General features: G+C 41.1%; 1 protein-coding gene across 1 annotated transcript in view; it reads left to right on the top strand.

Annotated features, from left to right (window-relative positions):
• The window catches only part of ZNRF2 (zinc and ring finger 2), a 63,062-nt gene that overhangs the window by 38,714 nt on the left and 6,331 nt on the right, over window positions 1-18,017 (top strand). Inside the window, exons 3-4 of the mRNA XM_068405517.1 lie at window positions 16,476-16,581; window positions 17,325-17,402. Of these exons, the coding sequence (XP_068261618.1) occupies window positions 16,476-16,581; window positions 17,325-17,382 (164 nt within the window). The 3' untranslated portion in view covers window positions 17,383-17,402. The remainder of the gene's footprint in view (window positions 1-16,475; window positions 16,582-17,324; window positions 17,403-18,017) is intronic.

Below are 18,017 nucleotides of genomic sequence, written 5' to 3' on the forward strand. Positions count from 1 at the left end.
CAGTCTGGTATGAAAAGAATTGCTAACTTCAAGTTCACTTCTCTGCCAGCGTTCCTGAGACCATACCCTAAAAGACCTTGCAAAAGGGCATCTTGCCAGTCCGCCTGGAAAAGCTTAAGCCTTCCTCCTTGTCCTCATCCTTTAATAGGACTAGACTTTCAGCAAAGCGGTACAAAATAATACTAAGGCAAATTGTTTCTTTCATTCCACTTTATCCGAGGTATAAAATTCTCCATAGAATTTCTCAATTCTTCCATTTTTGGAGTTTAACAAGATTCTTGGCTAAAAGTTTCTAGGTTCTTGCTCTGCCCTAGATGGTTCTGTGCTCTGTCCTCAGGGGTGCTGGGGAGGGAGGAGAGCATACTTTATAAGGTAGTTTAACAGGACATGTAAACAGACAATTATCCTGTGCTTGCAGTTAAAATAGTGACATTTACTCTTGTTTTGATCTTGTGTACTTGTGAACATCTTCCAGAGTATGTAGGAGGTTCATTCAGTTTCCCTGATGCTTTGGAATGGTTTTCTTCAGTAGTTCTTGAAAATAATTAGAACTATTGAATGTCTGTTGAACTCTGAGATTTTGCTTAACAGTAGAACATTACTATAGTAAATAAAATTTTAATCTCAGACATTTGCACAGCTGTTATTTTGTGAATTGGTATAGTATCAGCTCAGACTTTTCATAGCTTGTCTTGCAAATCATTGTTACAATTTTAAGGAGGGAAATTGTGTTTGAAGAGCTTGATTAAAATATATTGATTAGTTTGTACTTCCTCCCTTTGGGAATTGTTGGTAATGTTTGAACATGAAGGAAACTTTCACTGGTGTTCACCAGTGTAGGCTGTGGATAGCTACTCCTCCAAACCAGACTGCCAAGAGGAATGGCAGCAAACTCTAGCTCTTCCTCTCTTTTGTTCACTAAAGCTATTTCCTTCCAACCATCCCAAATCTCTCCTTCAGCAGTTTTTGGTACCTCACAGAAGAGCATCACTGCAAAAGCAGCCTGTTACAGTCCGGGTTTGTTGGGAAGGGAGGTTGTTCATTTTAAAGAGTAATGCTGACAAATGTCACTAAATAAAACCACACTCAAGTTCAACGTGTACCTGTCTCCTAAAGAGGGTAGGACCTGCTTCAGTGACCCCATTTCAGCCTCAGTCAGTGGATGAATTGGGTCAGTCTGTGACAGCGTGGAGTTGCAGCACTTTTAGAGGCTGCAGTCTCTTATCTTTCCTCCACACCCACAATCTGTCAAGCCTTTGTTATGGAGTCAAAAAAGTAAGCTGTGTATTTCTAATGGTGTGGCTGTGAAGAAAGCTTCTGAAATGGGAACATAGTGTAACTAAGGGGGAAGTACTTCAAATGTCTGGAAGAACAGTTCCCAGAACTGCAGACTACCCCATTTATCTTGGTAAAATATAACCTTGGAGGTTTAGTGGTGGTGGTTGAGGGATCAACATTGCGTATTATTTCACTCTTCACATAAGAAAAAGGGAGGCATAGATTTGTAAAGAATCTATGATGGCTCACTTTCATGGTGCAGTTGGGGATGCTCAATAGATTATGCTAAATTTTCTTGCTGTAATGAAGTAAAGTCGACATGCTTGCATCTTGCTGAGGAGGACACACTGCAGAGATCACATCCATTCATATCTTAAACTTTTCTCTGATTTGTTGTGAACGGGACTGACTGTTGTAATGAACGTTTGGGGAGAAGGGGTATTTGGTGGGTGATTCTCTGCATGCTTTCCCTTGAGTCAGGCCTAAATCTGCTAGTTCAAACTTCCTGTGGCAGAGCTATCACAAATCACTCCTGGCCAAAATAGCTGCAATGTCACCTCATACTTACTTTAGTTCTTAAGAGTGGGACAACATTTTTTTTTTTTATCAGTACATTGGAATCGTCTTTATATAAATGCATACATGTGCCATGGGAATATTTTACAGTAAAGCTTTTGACAACTATAGAACAAGCCTGCTTGTTTCTGAAAGAAATAGAGAAAATAGGATCATTCTTGTGCTGAATAGCTCAAGTTGTTTCTTTTCTTTAGAAGCTACACCTAACCTCAGATACTGCCGTTGTCTTGCTTTGGTACTGACAGCGCTGCTGAAGTCAAATAACAGTTCTTGTCCTAGAAAATTACAGATACACCTGTGAACCAGTGCCGCAAAGAACATCTGCGGGTGACACGAGGAGTGATTCAGATCAGGTTAGAAGAGGACCCGATATATTCTGCTGTATGTCGTTGTGTTTCTCTTACATAATGGCAGCGCAGTGCTGCATGCAGTAGGAAGCTAAGGGACGGTTTTGTTTGCTCGGTACCAAACGCTCCCTGTGCTGTGACTCCGCATCATGTGATGCGGGCAGAGGAGCTACCTTCCATGTCTTATGCTTAATCAGTCTTTAGCTTTGAGAGGTCGTTCGGAGGATGTCATAAATCGTGTCTGCAACTGCTGCAGTCTTGTGACTGCTGGGAATTTAGCTTCAGGGGAAATAATGTTCTGAGTTTTGTATGGTAATTCTGCGGTCTTTAAAGCTGATACCTCTAAAACCTTGAGATTTTACTCGTTTGTTAGCAGCAAACTGCCTTATTTTTCGTAGGTGCTCTGTGGAAACAAAACACTTGAAAACACACAGCTTTTACTAATCTTAGAAAATAGGTTTCATTGGCTGGATTTTGAAATAAAGCTACTTGAAATCTTTAGGTTTTTAGAAATAAATGCCAAACTACATCTCACTGAGACTGAGTGATCTGTGTAGGAATTTCTTGGTATTTCCTTCCCTAAATTCCTCACTGTTTTGCAGGAACTAGAATAGATTATTCGCAGATCAGGATTTTTTTCTAAAGAAATACAAAAGAATAAGAGGGGCTCGCTCTTGCTCAGAAACTACCCCAAGGGCAGATCAATTGAAAGAATTGCCTGAAATGTCATTTGTAATTTATTTTTTTCTTCAGATTAAGATCTTGCTTTAAAACCTTCTGCCCTTTCATTGTTTAAATAGTCTTGTGCTTCTGAGTTGCAGTCACAGCCCTTCAATGACAAAAGAAGTCAGCCCAGCTTTTGCAGGGGGTTTCAGTGGTAGGACAAGCCTAACTCTTCTGAAACAAGCTGGGTGAAAACACTGTTAATGTGATAAGAGTACTCTCACTTCTAAACTGGGGATTATGATCACTGCTTACACTGAAGAAAAAATTACCAGCTTTTAGAACAGGCTGTAAATTGTCTATTGACAGGAATTACAGTGATTATATACTGACATAAGTACAAAATACTAGACTAGCCTATTGTATCCTGGAGGGAACCTCCTTGCTCCCCGAAGTTTGCGTAACTTTGTCTCACATGGCTACGGATTTGTTCAGCTGCAGAAGTTACCCAAAACCTTGTTAAAGTTTCCTCACAAAAACCTCAGATAACTTCCATTTTAACCCTGCACTAATAGCTACCTGCAATTTAAAGCCATTTCAAACTTTCTGCATTTTGACCATGTTCCTCATATCTTCCTTTCTTGTGTGAAGTTTAGTTAGATAGTCTTAATGTATAACATTAGGTATTGGATGCTAGAGCAATAATGTAGTATTCAATGATAATAAACATTATTTATGGGCTAAAAATTTATTTGAGGTGGAGAGATGGGGGAACAGTTGTTTGGTTGACACTTGTATATTTTTTACGCCCAGTTCCAAGGAAGTCTATTTCAGTCTATGGCTTTATTAACTGAAAAACCTTTTTGTCATAATGGTGTCAAATAGTTTTGATAGCCTGTTGATTTAAAAAATTAAGAGAAAAATAAAACTTTAATATGGCTGTAGAAATATACTCCCAGATTATGTGCATAAAGCTTTGAACAAATACTGGAGAATTGTCTTCAGGAACTTTTTTTTTGAACACATCTTCCATGTTAATCTTTTTGTATTATTATATGTGAATTATCATGATTGCTGAATACTATTGAAATTATGTGGGTATCTTTTATTTGACTTAGTTGCTAGCATCTAGAAATTGATGCTATTTGCTTTAAAATATAAGGAAGGTTTGTTGTAGGTGTTTTGTTTTTTTTTTTTTTTCCCCTCTTGAAAGTAAAGACCCATATACTCTGTACCTCACTGGGATAGTAAAAACTTGTAGGTACCTGTTAGCACCAGAAACAGTGTATCTCTCTGCTTGCTGGAATAAATTATAATATTGGATTGTGGGTTAGCGTAGAGCAGAACAATTGAGATAACTTTGAAAACTCTGACTCAATTTTTGATGTTATCAGAACTTTTTTCATTCAGACTTTTTGCATTCCATCTATATCGCAAGGATAATTGCATTTAAAATAGGAATAGCTTGTAAAAAGCAGCCTGTCTGCTGTGAACAGAAAAGACAAGTAAAATTTATGCAGTGATTTATATCCCTGTCCTGTGTGTGCATGTTGATACCAGACATTCAGTTTTAACTTGGAGAAGGCTGCTCTCGAGCCTGCTGGGAAAAGCACCCTGTAGACCTAGCATCTGGCACTGGGGTTAATAAGCCAGACTTTATGCACACTGAGTGTTGGCACCAGTGTTTTCATTGTGTGTTACTCAGTAATGCATCTTCCCTAAGAATAGTGTCTTAGTCAGACACACCTGTTTTTCTCCCCTCCTCCTGTTTTGAGCTTAGGCTCATAGTTTCATCTTTCATGCCATCTTCCTTAGTGCTCCCTATGCATTCATTTTGCATCAGATTAAACCAAACTCCTCTGCAAGCTTGCGAAGAAATGAGTCAGTTATTTGGCCAATGTTAAAAGACTGGGAAAAAACTTGGCAAAACCTATTATGCTTAGGGCACCTGTAGGAAGGCTGGAATAGGAACTTGAAAAAGGACAAAGTGAACAAAACACTGAACCAAATGCTACATCCAACTTCAAAACAAGTCACCGTTAAAGTAACCCATGTTGCCCAGGGTAACAGGCTAGCTAACTGCATCCGAGCTTCCTCTGTTCATTCTCTCTCTGCCTCTGCTCTTCAGGGACACTATTCCCCTACCCTTTCCTTCTGTGGAGGTTTCTATGTGCCTGCTTCACCTACATTATGTTAGATGAGAGGTCTCATAGACTTCATTAGGCCAGCAGGTCCTCGTTGCACTCTCAGTTCCTTGCAGACCATTACTAGAGTGAAACTTCCCAATTCAAAATCATTACAAAGCTATTTCTCTGGCTTCTGACTATAGTTTCAGTGATGGTGAATGGTTGAAGTTTGCCATTTGGAAGAACTGTCTTCTGCAATTGTTTTGGTCTCCTTTCATGGTGGGGATGAAATAAGCTTAGTCACTTTAAAAAGCTGCCAAAGCAAGAGGGATTTCCTAACCTCAGTGGGGATCCTTTTGTACAGACACATCAACATCTTGCATTTGCAAGATCTTTTCAAATTTAGATCTTACCTTCAGCTTGATCAGAGACAACCATCTTCTGTCATACCTGCTCTGCCACAGCCACACTCTGCTTTACTTTCCCAGTCTTCGTGAACACTGTTGGCAATAGTATCTAGTCTTGACTTGTCAAAGTTGCTCAGACTTACAGCATCATAGCTTATTCTTCCTTCTGACTGAAAAGCTATTTGAAGAGAACTATCTCTGCACAGTATATGAAAAGAATTCTTTACCTTCCTCTTAACCACAGTGATATCTTTTCCTCATTAAATTATTAAATTAGATTCTGGAGTGATTTACTACAAGAAGCAGCTTCTGTAGATAAATACTCTTGGGGCTTTATGCCTGTTTGGTTGTGGTGGGGTTGTTTTGTTTTGGGTTGGGTTTTATTGTTTTGGTTTTGGTTTTGTTTGTTTGTTTGTTTTTTACCTTTGGTAAAGAAATCATCTGCTACACAAGGCAAGCTGCACCTCAGACCTCTCTCATTTTTCTTGAATATCTCCCCCTTGGTGTCAAGACTTTCCGCCCCTTCCTCTGGGGGGATACCATGTAGTTCAGCCACCTTTGGACTGGATCTCTGGATTGCAATCCCAAGTTCTCAACAAGACTAAATTGATTTTTCATCTATCATAGCAGTTTCTTAGTGCTGGTACAGATTGGCAGGTACATAAAGAAGCCAATTTAAATATTTTGCTTTGATTTACTTCTCAAAGATAAGAAGCATTGTTTAGCAAAGAATAAAAGTGATAAAAGATCTGCATGAATGAATCCCACACTGATACTCTTCTTTCATGCTCACTTCTGGAAGTTTCCTTCATCCCAGCTATCTCCAGTTCCCTGTGAGCAACAATCCTAACTGCAGCAGACTCTTTCTGTCAGCAATACATGCTGGTTGCCCCTGGCCATTTACTCAACCACTCCTTTTGTAGCATATTTGTGGTGTAAGATCCTTTTTGATGCTAAACTTAGCCTTGAGAAGTGTAAATCATTCTTACCCAGTGAAGCCGAGGAGGAGGTATTCCCCAAGTGATAGTTCCTTACACTGTTTCATAAGGAGTCTTATTTTACTGCTGTTTCATTTCTTGTGGGTTTGCGCCTTTACGTGCTACTTTTGATTTAACTCCTAACATTCAAGATTAATACCCGATAACCTGAGAGGTCATGTAATATTGATTAAAACCCAAGAAAACAGCCTAAAGGCAACTTCCTTGTTCCATGTGCTGCAATAAGCAGCTTTTGTTTCAGACGGTATGTGCTGGGGTACACTATTCATGATGGAATTGCACAGTGGTACACTAGTTTGGTACTGCTGCATTCAAGGGTTTTTCACCCAGTCTCCTCCTGATAAGAAAATATTTAGAAGTATTTTAATCCCCCAGGAACAGTGTTTCTGAAGGGAAGGCAGGAAGCCTTGGGACAAACAGAGCATCCCAAGGAAGGCTGTTCAAGAACAAGTTACCCCTTGGGTCACTCAAAACACAAATGTACACGAGTTCAGTTGGAATGGGGACTTAGTACAGGATGGGTTAGGCTGGCACAAAATCTCTTTACATCATGTTCTGGAGGACAAGACTGTTTATTTGTGGTTTGTTTGTGAACAGGTGCAGCTTTTTGGCTCGTATCTAGACTAAAATTTGACAGTTTAAGGACGTGGTGCTTACAAATGTGGTGAATGGAACTTATCTTTAGAAGTCAATGGAACGGGAGAAAGTTGTTTAGCTATCTTGAGATGATTTAACATTCAAGGACATCTCAAACTGCAAGCAGACTGATGAAACAAAAGTTGGAAAGACTGTAGCTTAAGCAGAAGTTTCAGAGTCAATCAGATAATTGTATCGAGAACAAATCTTGGATCACTGTGGAAATGCATAGTCACTCTGGCAATAAATCTCAAGACAGGAGCACAAGACGTTTCATGTCCAATTGGGTTGATAAAATTTATCTCGTATGAGTGCCTATTTCATCCCAACGCTTTCTACCAGAAGCATAAATACGGACTGAGAAAGTTGGTATGCTGATCAAACTGCTGGGCAAACTCAAGTGGAAGAAGAGGGTGTACAGATCATGGAAGGAGGGGCTGGCCACTTGGGAGGAATATAAATCTGTTGTCAGAGGATGTAGGGAGGCAACTAGGAAAGCTAAGGCCTCCTTGGAATTAAACCTTGCAAGAGAGGTCAAGGACAACAGAAAGGGCTTCTTCAAATACATTGCAGGTAAAGCCAACACTAGAGGCAATGTAGGCCCACTGATGAATGAGGTGGGGGCCCTGGAGACAGAGGATAAAAAGAAGGCGGAGTTACTGAATGCCTTCTTTGCCTCTGTCTATACTGCTGGAGGCTGTCCTGAGGAGCCCCGGACCCCTGAGGCCCCAGAAGAAGTCAGGATAGAGGAGGAATCTGTCTTGGTTGATGAGGGCTGGGTCAGGGACCAATTAAGCAACCTGGACGTCCCTAAATCCATGGGCCCTGATGGGATGCACCCGCGGGTGCTGAGGGAGCTGGCGGAAGTCATTGCTAGGCCACTCTCCATCATCTTTGCTAAGTCGTGGGCAACGGGAGAGGTGCCTGAGGACTGGAGGAAAGCGAATGTCACTCCAGTCTTCAAAAAGGGCAAGAAGGAGGACCCGGGTAACTATAGACCGGTCAGCCTCACCTCCATCCCCGGAAAGGTGATGGAACAACTTGTTCTTGGTGCTGTCTCTAGGCACATCAAGGATAGGGGGATCATTAGGGGCACTCAGCATGGCTTCACCAACGGGAAGTCATGCTTAACCAACTTGATAGCCTTTTATGAGGATGTTACCTGGTGGATAGATGATGGTAAAGCTGTGGATGTGGTCTATCTCGATTTCAGTAAAGCGTTTGACACGGTCTCCCACAGCATCCTCGCAGCTAAACTGGGGAAGTGTGGTCTGGATGATCGGGTAGTGAGGTGGATTGTGAACTGGCTGAAGGAAAGAAGCCAGAGAGTAGTGGTCAATGGGACAGAGTCCAGTTGGAGGCCTGTGTCTAGCGGAGTCCCTCAAGGGTCGGTACTGGGACCAGTTCTATTCAATATATTCATTAATGACTTGGATGAGGGAATAGAGTGCACTGTCAGCAAGTTCGCTGATGACACAAAACTGGGAGGAGTGGCTGACGCACCGGAAGGCTGCGCAGCCATTCAGAGAGACCTGGAGAGTTGGGCGGGGAGAAATTTAATGAAATATAACAAGGGCAAGTGTAGAGTCCTGCATCTGGGCAAGAACAACCCCATGTATGAGTACAAGTTGGGGGCAGAGCTGTTGGAGAGCAGCATAGGGGAAAGGGACCTGGGGGTCCTAGTGGACAGCAGGATGACCATGAGCCAGCAGTGTGCCCTTGTGGCCAAGAAGGCCAATGGCATCCTGGGGTGTATTAGAAGGGGTGTGGTTAGCAGGTCAAGAGAGGTTCTCCTCCCCCTCTACTCTGCCCTGGTGAGGCCGCATCTGGAGTATTGTGTCCAGTTCTGGGCCCCTCAGTTCAAGAAGGACAGGGAACTGCTAGAGAGAGTCCAGCGCAGAGCCACGAAGATGATTAAGGGAGTGGAACATCTCCCTTATGAGGAGAGGCTGAGGGAGCTGCGTCTCTTTAGCTTAGAGAAGAGGAGACTGAGGGGTGACCTCATGAATGTTTATAAATATGTAAAGGGCAAGTGTCGTGAGGATGGAGCCAGGCTCTTCTCAGTGACATCCCTTGACAGGACAAGGGGCAATGGGTGCAAGCTGGAACACAGGAGGTTCCGCATAAATATGAGGAAAAACTTCTTTACGGTGAGGGTGACCGAACACTGGAACAGGCTGCCCAGAGAGGTTGTGGAGTCTCCTTCTCTGGAGACATTCAAAACCCGCCTGGACGCGTTCCTGTGGGATATGGTCTAGGCAATCCTGCTCCGGCAGGGGGATTGGACTAGATGATCTTTCGAGGTCCCTTCCAATCCCTAACATTCTGTGATTCTGTGATCACGATAGCGTAGGAGTGGCTGTGGATGTTGTTGCTTGGAAGTGAGGACCTTTATTTCTCAGACTGCTTGGCCTTTTTTCAAAGCCTAGCTCTTCACTGGGAGTCCTGGGATGCAAACTTGACTTTGTCTATGAGCAAGATGTCTTAATTGGACATTGTATGAAAGCAGTATTATTTAAACTTGGGACTTGAAAATTTTTTGCAGAACTGTAGCTTGTATTGACACTATGTATCTTAAAGTTGCAGATAGGTTTCTGTTGTGGCCACTAAAGCAAACTTCTTCACAAAAGAACTGCTTTCCTCAGTGCACAAATCTCTTTCCTCTCTATGTTATTCAGTACACCTAATCGGAATTGTATCAAGGCAGCTAGGACTATACAGGCTTTATACTCATCCTGCTCCCCAAAATGTATTTCTGTTGCCACTATTTAAGTTTTTATCTTTATTCAACAAAAAGTGAGTATTTTTTTTCTCTACCATACACCCGATCATTATCTGTCTGAACAGGAAGCATCTAGCTATTTCTCAGAACTCTCTTCTGAAAGCTGAGCATGTCCCACAAAAATCTAAATCCAGTTCTTCAAACGATGGGTTAGCTGAGAAACAATGAAACTTGTGCAGCCACCTCCCTCTCCCTCGGAGCAGTGTTGCGATACAAGTGTTGCTGCTTAGGCCTTACTCTGCAAATATTTTTCTTGTGTGACTTTCACTTTGTTTGGTGTGCTCCCTCCCCTTTACCTTTGTGTTTTAAGAGGAGTGAGCACCAAAGACTGTAGGCAATGTTTGTGCAGGAAGTCTTTCATGATGGATACCTGTTTGTATATAGATATCTCAGTCTTGGACCGACACTGAGCAAGGTGAGAGGGAAGGGGAGAACAAGGATAACGCTTGGACTTTGAATAGGAAGTTGTAATGGGCTGCTGCGTTGCAAGGGGTGAAGAGTGAGATGTCGAACAAAGCCCCCCAAAATTCACCAAACGCTTTGTCAGTATTTCAGGAAGTGTCATGTTTGTTGCAGCTGGTTAGTTCGTTTTAGAGAGGTTATGTTTTTGTGTATTGTGGTGGCAAAGGTGTTTTTAGATTGGTGAAGTTCTAGGTATTACCATGCAAATCATGCAGTGGTGTTTGGGGTTATTATGCCTGTTGGAAGCACGCGAAAAGTTGCAACGTGTGCACATTTGATTAGCAGATGGGTATTAGTTTTTTTTCAGCAGTATGAAAGGGAATTTGGATTGAAGTTACTCAGCAGAGCTGAATTCTGAATTTCTACATGCTCAACTTACTGGTATTATGAAACCTGAAAACTGCTTAGCTGTGGTTCAAGTAAAAGCACTAGATGTTAAAAAATCTTCCCTTTTGCATCTGATCTACAGGAGGTTGCTTGTGTTAGAGCAATAAGAGATGTTTCTGGTCAGGGACCCGCTGCTTCTTCAGAAGGTATGTTCCTTGCTGAGGGCAATGCAAGTTTAGCTTCAGGGTGTGAAGGTGCAGTCTTAGGTGAACCAAGCTAATGGCTTTAGCTCTGCCTTGCTAAATCTGTTGACAGACCCTGTAGCTTGGAAAGCTGAGTGGCAAAAAAAAGCATCTTCTGCAGTGACAACTGAATGATCTTCCTCCTGCTGTTGAGGGCTCTGAGCACTAAAGAATCAGCTCTCCTTCAGAGTGTCTTTCTGCCTGATTTTTTAAGCAGCAGTGGAGGGCTGACCTGGTCATCCAAGAATGATCCCTAGTTGGAGCATGCTGCATCAAGGATGTTCTTCTTGTGGCAGCCAGAATGCTGAAGAACAGGTAGAATGCCAAAGAAACTGTTTGCTCTCCTGGTGCTTAGGATGGACTAGGAGAGAAAGCTTTTGCTTGCAGCCAGTACCAGGTTGCAAAGACAGTTGCTGCACTACGTGAGAAGCACACCCTGCATAATAGTCCCTTTTCTTTCCATTCCAATGTCTCCTTCTCCCAAGGATATTAACCCCAAATAAGAAGGCTGTCCATATTATTCATATCAGATAGAAGCTAATAATGTTAATCTCTTCCTCCTTTCTCCAATGCCTGCCTTGCAACAGTAAATGAAATGAGATGATGGGGCTAGGAGGAGTGGTAGAAAAAGTAGGTCTAGAGAGAATGATATTTTGGGGAAAATGGGTGTGAAGAGAAGGAAAGCGTAGTAGGAAATGGCTGGAAAGGAATGGAGAGGGATAAAAACAGATGTGGCAGAAGCTGGAAAGATTTAGTAAATCAAGTCAGTAACATTTAATAAGAGTATGTTAGTCACATATACACATACTTGCTGGCTATCGAATAGTTACCCGTGGAAAGTGTAGGTCCTTCTGGTCTACTTGTTTTTGTAACAGTGTAAGGAAAAACTTGGGATCATTCCAGAAGGTAATATCAGTGAAAGAGTAGAATAAATTCTGCAATGTGGATGAAATCATGCTATACATGTGAAGAAATGTGGCTCCTTCTAGATGTCTAGAGCTTGATGTACTCTGTTTAAAAACAAGCAAAGACAGTCTCTAGTACGTAACTGAGAGAGTTTTTAGTAATCAGCAACAAAAATGAATGCATGTGTAACAGGTATATAGTAATATGTACTATTGAATGAAGTTTCGTCAATATTTTTTTAACTTCTTATGGCTCTTGTTTTACCAATTTTACTGCTGGTAAGATATTGTTCAGAAGGTATGTTCCAGCCATATTCCTGCAAGGGTGCACTTTTGTGTCATTCTTCACTGTTAAGCTAGCTACAGTGGCAGCTTCCACAGACATTTAACCTTTTAAGTTTTAGGAAAAATACAGATATTTTAAAAAGTTGTCATACTGGGTTAGATCAAAGGTTCTTTCTAACTTGGTGTTCTGTTTCCAGTGAATGGCTAGAGAGAAATAAAATACTGCAGCTATAAGGCAATATCTCCCCAAATACTACCACAGTCTTCATGATTTGTGACTTGTGGTTTCCTGAGCCTAGGGTTATATCTGTTTTAAAAAGAAAACAAAAAGCAGTAGCATAGATTTTAATGACTTAATCCATAAGGTATGTACTGCATGTGCTTTTGCAGTCCTCAGTTTACAGACAGGCTGTTTCATTTCAGACCATTTCAGGCATTGCCTATAATTTTAACCATGGCTGAGTTGGTGGCTTTGATAGTTGGAAATATTTTTCAGAAGTTCTAGAAAAAGTTTTTAAATAAAGTATGTGCAAAATTGTCAGGATGATTGTATTTTAATTCAGTACTACCTATTTTGCTATAAATGAAGGAGTGGAGTAAAATTTATTTTTCAAGGAGGATAAAAGCAGAATTTTAGGAGGCAAAATTACTGACAACCAGAAGTAAAACAGTAGTATTATTAACCAGGGATAGAGGAGAGGAGGAGGAAGTACTTGAGTAGACACAGGAGGGAAATACTATGCTCTTTTGCCAGATTTCATCTTTGACACCAGTCTTTGGCTAGTGAGTACTTGTTCAAAGAGCTGGGAAGGTGGAGGAGTGTTTACCTCCTATTTGGTGCAAGGCAGATGGATGTGGGGGTGTGGTGAGTGTTTGTGTATGTACCCGTGTGTGGGTGAAATGGAAAAATGTGGCCTCTGCTTATTTCCTCTTCCCACTTCCATTTAGGTAATACACTCATATAAATGTTTTAATCATAACATTGATGAGATCTCAGACTGTTCTTTTTTTTTGAGAAAGAAAAAGAATAATATGTATCTTCTGAATCATTCCACTGCAGGAAAACATGAAAACAAAAAAATTGTTCAGACCGCAGTGGTTCTGTGTGAAATGATTTACACATTTTTCCGTAACAGATACGTTTAAAAGTCAGTGTTAAATGGCCCTTAAACTGACTTCCGTCTGGTATAAGCCAGTGTTGGTACAGGGGAGCGCTTTATGAAACAAGTACAGAACAAATTCTGACCAAATCCAGGTCTAACAGGTTTTTTCACTCCTTTATCTGGGATTGATGATCCGAGTCACCTAAAATGGTCAAAAGGGAGTCAGACCTAAAGTGTTGTAGGTCTGTGAAGGATTTGGTTTTGCTGTCGTCACTCTACAAGTGTAATCAATTATGAGCATAATTACATGGCTTTGGAGTCTGTTAACGTGCAGTGCCAAGTTGCACATGGGCATATATAGCAGTTGGGTATTTTGTACTAATTCCTTCAGAACTTATGCTTTCTTCTTACACGAGAGCCTGGTTAACACGAGAAATAGGGAATGCCGACACCTCATTATTTCAGAGGAAGAAGAGTGTTGAAACCTATTAACAAAATCTCTTCTGCAGGGTAGCAGAACTCGACTGCCTTTCTGAGGCCCCGTCCATGCCAGCCGTCGTCAGCATTCACACCACCTTCCTCTGGCATGACAAGGCAAAGCCGGTGTGTGCCCGGCGGCTCATCCCGGTGGGAAAGCCTGGAGTGAAGCCAGGGAGAGCAGCGAGCTGTTTGCCTGGGACTGGTGCAGGAGGGCCAGTATTGGCAAGAGGGAGGCTAACGGCAGTTGGGCAGAGTACGGGAGTACCGCAGGGAAGAAAAGGAGTCTCAGACACTTATGGCAGGGCTGGCGGGAGATACAAACGTTTAAATTGGCACCTTGCCCTAATGTTAGCCACAAGGTGCAGAACCTTGTTAAATTGCTCAGCGGGAGTTCAGGCCCAAGTGTGGTACAGTCTGGGGAGCGCATGATAAGCCAGACATGTACAATAGAGAATGATGTGAAAGCAGTTCACAGGAATGTTTTCTTTTATAAATTGTATTTTTATTGGACAGCTTTTCAATTTTTGTCATCAAAACTTGACTAAATGCTTCCCTCTTGAGAGTGGTGAGGGAGGGAGGCTGGGATTTAATTCATTGGAGATATTTTAGTGTCATTTTGGTTTGGGTATCAGCTGCTGATCTGATCAAGTGACTCCATGGAAAAAATGACTTTTGTTAAGTATGCTTCATGTATATGATACATGCTTGAATTATAATGGTGCTTCTTCCTGCAGCCTAACTGTGGGAAGAGAGTAGGTCTGCTTTTGGCAAAGTACTTGTGTAAAGAGGCGGTCTAGGAGAGTAGTGTCTGAGAGCCTCAGGCAAAGATTAATATCTTTGTAGCAGGACAATGCTGTCTGGCGAGTCTTTGCCTCCTGGTGTCAGATACTAACATATCTTTTTATATAAAAAGCCCCAAACACCTCAAGGAAGTATTTATCCTTAGCACCCTCTTCTGGGCAAGTTCTTAGTGTCAGGATTTTGTAACAACAGATTAAGATCTTTTGTACTGTTTTAAATTGCTTTCTCTCCTAGGTACCTCTAATGTTTTTGGAAGCTTCCAGCTTCTGATAGAACCACCGAAGCAATTTCTTAACGCAGTGCCTACCAATAATATTACCATGTGTAAAATACATTTTTTTTCATTGTGGTAGGTGTATATTGTTTATTAATTTGCTTTGAATATTTTTCTTTGTAATGGTTCACCTCATACTATATATTCTTCACATATCCTCATGAAGATGCCACACAAGTGGCATTATGTAGTATTTTTAGCATAACCAATGAATATAGCAGAGACTGAGCATTCTTTTAGAAACCCAAGCACCTGCAAGACAGCTTGCTGTCATTCTAGGGGAAACAAGGTAGACCTAATTTCATTTCACTTTTTGCTGCAATTATAGCTTTTTAGTTGTCTATTTGTCATTTTCTGTGTGTTTGGAATGCCATAATGATAAGTATTGGAGCCACTGGAGAGAATAGCTCAGAGCTGGTGGTTTCTCAGTCGTACCTGGGAACCATATTCCCCATAAACAGTCCCTTTAGGCTCCTTTTGGTTAAGAAGGAGAAGCTTTTCCCGTGAAACTGTGGAAATTTGAACGTGTGGGCTTTCCTTTGCCAAGTGTGCACCTTTGATCTGCCAGAGGTTGCCGGCTTGGTTGCTACGTGGCCCCTTGTTGGGAACGCTCTGTGCACTGTGTGAGGTTGCGTCTAACTGGGACTTCTAACCTGCTTCTGGCAAACAAGGCCTTATGTGATCTCGTGTTTTGCTTTGTGCTAAGACTGAGTTTTGCATCACACGTTTTAGCTAAGGAGAAGTGTCCAAGAGAGAAGGTTTTTATTAAAAATAATATATTTTCCCAGAAACTTCTGTGTGAAAGCCAACTCTTGTGCATTCCTAGTAACTTACTTTCTCCTCCTTTGTTATGGGACTTGGTAATGCTGCAAAAAATGTGGTGTCTCCAGGAATTTGGGGTCATTGGAGCTATACAGCACTGATCTTTCCCTGATGGAAAACTCTCACTCCTGTTGCTAACAGTTGCATACTTTACGTTGAGGAGAATGTGGATGGGATGTGGTAGAACATGCTGACGTGGTGAGAAGAGGAGGTTGAAGGTGTAAAGATGAGTACTGGAAAGGCTGCTAAAAGAAAGCCAGCTCTTTAGAAGAGGGATGAGTAGGAGAGCAGAAAAAGCAAGTGGTAGGCTAAGTGTTTAGAAGTTAAGAAGATCTTTACCTAGCTAATTACCTGCAGCATCCTGTCCAGAGAAATGTTATGTTCAGGCTTGAACTTAACCTCCATTGTGAAAAGTGAGCATGGTGAATAAGGTACAGCTAGGAAAAACCCACCCAGCATGAATCCTCAAAGCCCTGGAGGCATTACGTACCATCTGTATGGAGAACCCAACTTCTCCAGTGCTTACCTCTTGGGGTCGGCTGCACAGCATGTGTCCACTGCGGCTGCATGGTTCAGAGCGCAAGTTTCCGAGGTCAGCTCAGAGCAGCCTGTGTGGTGGGGTATGGATCTGCTGGGAGAGTATAAACTCCAAAGGTACGGGCTGTTGATTATAGCTACCCCTGTTCTCCATACGGGTGTCTTTCTACAGGACTTCATTTTGAGCTACGACTGTGTTTAGGCAAGAAACTGAATCATAACCATATTTTAATTTGAGCTGTTAAGATGTCTGCCATCAGGAATCTTCGGTCAGCCGGTATAAGCGTTGACTGATCCTCACCTGGACAGGCTTTCTGCAGGACAAGAAGTATCCTTCTGTAGCTGTCCTTGATGTTCTGAATAAAGAACATTTTGATTGTAATAGTCGGCTTTTTAACCATTTAGCTTTGTGCTCTTTCTTCAGAGGATGTGCTGAGTAAAGATGCTGGGGAGTGTGCAATATGCCTGGAAGAGCTGCAGCAAGGAGATACTATAGCACGGCTGCCTTGCCTCTGCATATATCATAAAGGGCAAGTATTCCTCGGGATGCATGTGAAATTCCAGAAGGTTGCATTTGCTGGGTAACTCCTCTAAGGGGTGCTTAAAGAAGCACTAAAACTTAGTCACCTTTTACGTTTAAGAGAACAACAACAAACAACAAGAGCAGCAACCCTAGAGATGTTTTTAAAATGATACCTTTCTGCCTCTCCACCAATGTATTTGAAGTCAGTTTTCCCTACTATAGTCTTCTCACACTTGCATGAAAAGCCCACAGCAAAAAAAAAAAAAAAAAAGGTGAAAACACCTGTATGGGGAAGGAGTGCACACCATAGCTATGGAGCTTAGGTTGTGTGCACCTACTAATAAAAGTTGTATCAAATGCTAATAGGCTTGGGAGGGAAAGGGGAAACACTTTTAGACCTGTTTTGTATTTGCTTTTACAAGTGTCTGTAACTATACAAGCAAGATTATAGTGTTAGAGTGAAGTAAGCTGTGTATAAAAGCTGAGTAGTAATTTGTAAATGCTTCCTTAGAAAATTTTAACACTTAAGTTGTTCAACAGTGTTTAATATCCAAATATTACTGTGGTTTGGGGTTATTACATTTTCAATGAATGTTGAAATATGTGTATATATACGTATATTTCTTTGTGTAATATAAAAATCCTACTATTAATTGAAGTTATGAGAAACCAATTTATATTCATATCTTACTGCTAAATATTACTGAGATATTCATGTCAATTGTTTTCATTTTTTCTTGCATCTAACAGCTGCATAGATGAATGGTTTGAAGTAAATAGATCTTGCCCTGAGCATCCATCAGATTAAGACAAGATTCATGTTTTTAGGTAATATTTATTTTTAAACGCATACATTTCAACAATAAATATCTTGATTATCTGAAATAACTCTTTATGCTATTTTTTTTTTAATTTGTGAATTTGCTACTGTGTCTCAGAACTGCAATATTAATCAGTAAGTACTGATGTGTATTGCAATATGTAAAAGGTTTCTGCATCCTTATATGGCATGGTCTGAAATGATTTATTCCACTTTTAGTACTGGAAAGTGGCAAGTTGGTGCCAATAAAGCTTTAGCATTAACTTTTTAAGAGTATTTTTTCCATGGAAATTAAACAAAATTAAAATAATACAATTGTTCCATGAGTACTGGCATTTATTTCTAACGGAAAGCTTTTGGAATCATATAAAAAAGTTGAAACTAGGTATTTTCAAAACCACTTTCATGTTAACGCGTTCCAGAATGTTTAAAATATATAAATAAATTAAAAATGTTAACATGTTTCTATCCATCGCATCTCACAGAGGTTCATATTTTTCCAGCTTATGTTTTGTGTTAATGATTTCTGATCTGCAATCAGTGTCAAAGGTTTAAAGGATAGGTTTATGCTTTTAGTTGACTAGTTCGAAAACTTGATCTTGCATTAAACTGCTGCCCCTAAG

The sequence above is a fragment of the Nyctibius grandis genome, chromosome 7 (assembly GCF_013368605.1).
Source record: "Nyctibius grandis isolate bNycGra1 chromosome 7, bNycGra1.pri, whole genome shotgun sequence".
In the NCBI taxonomy this organism is placed as follows: Eukaryota; Metazoa; Chordata; class Aves; order Nyctibiiformes; family Nyctibiidae; genus Nyctibius; species Nyctibius grandis.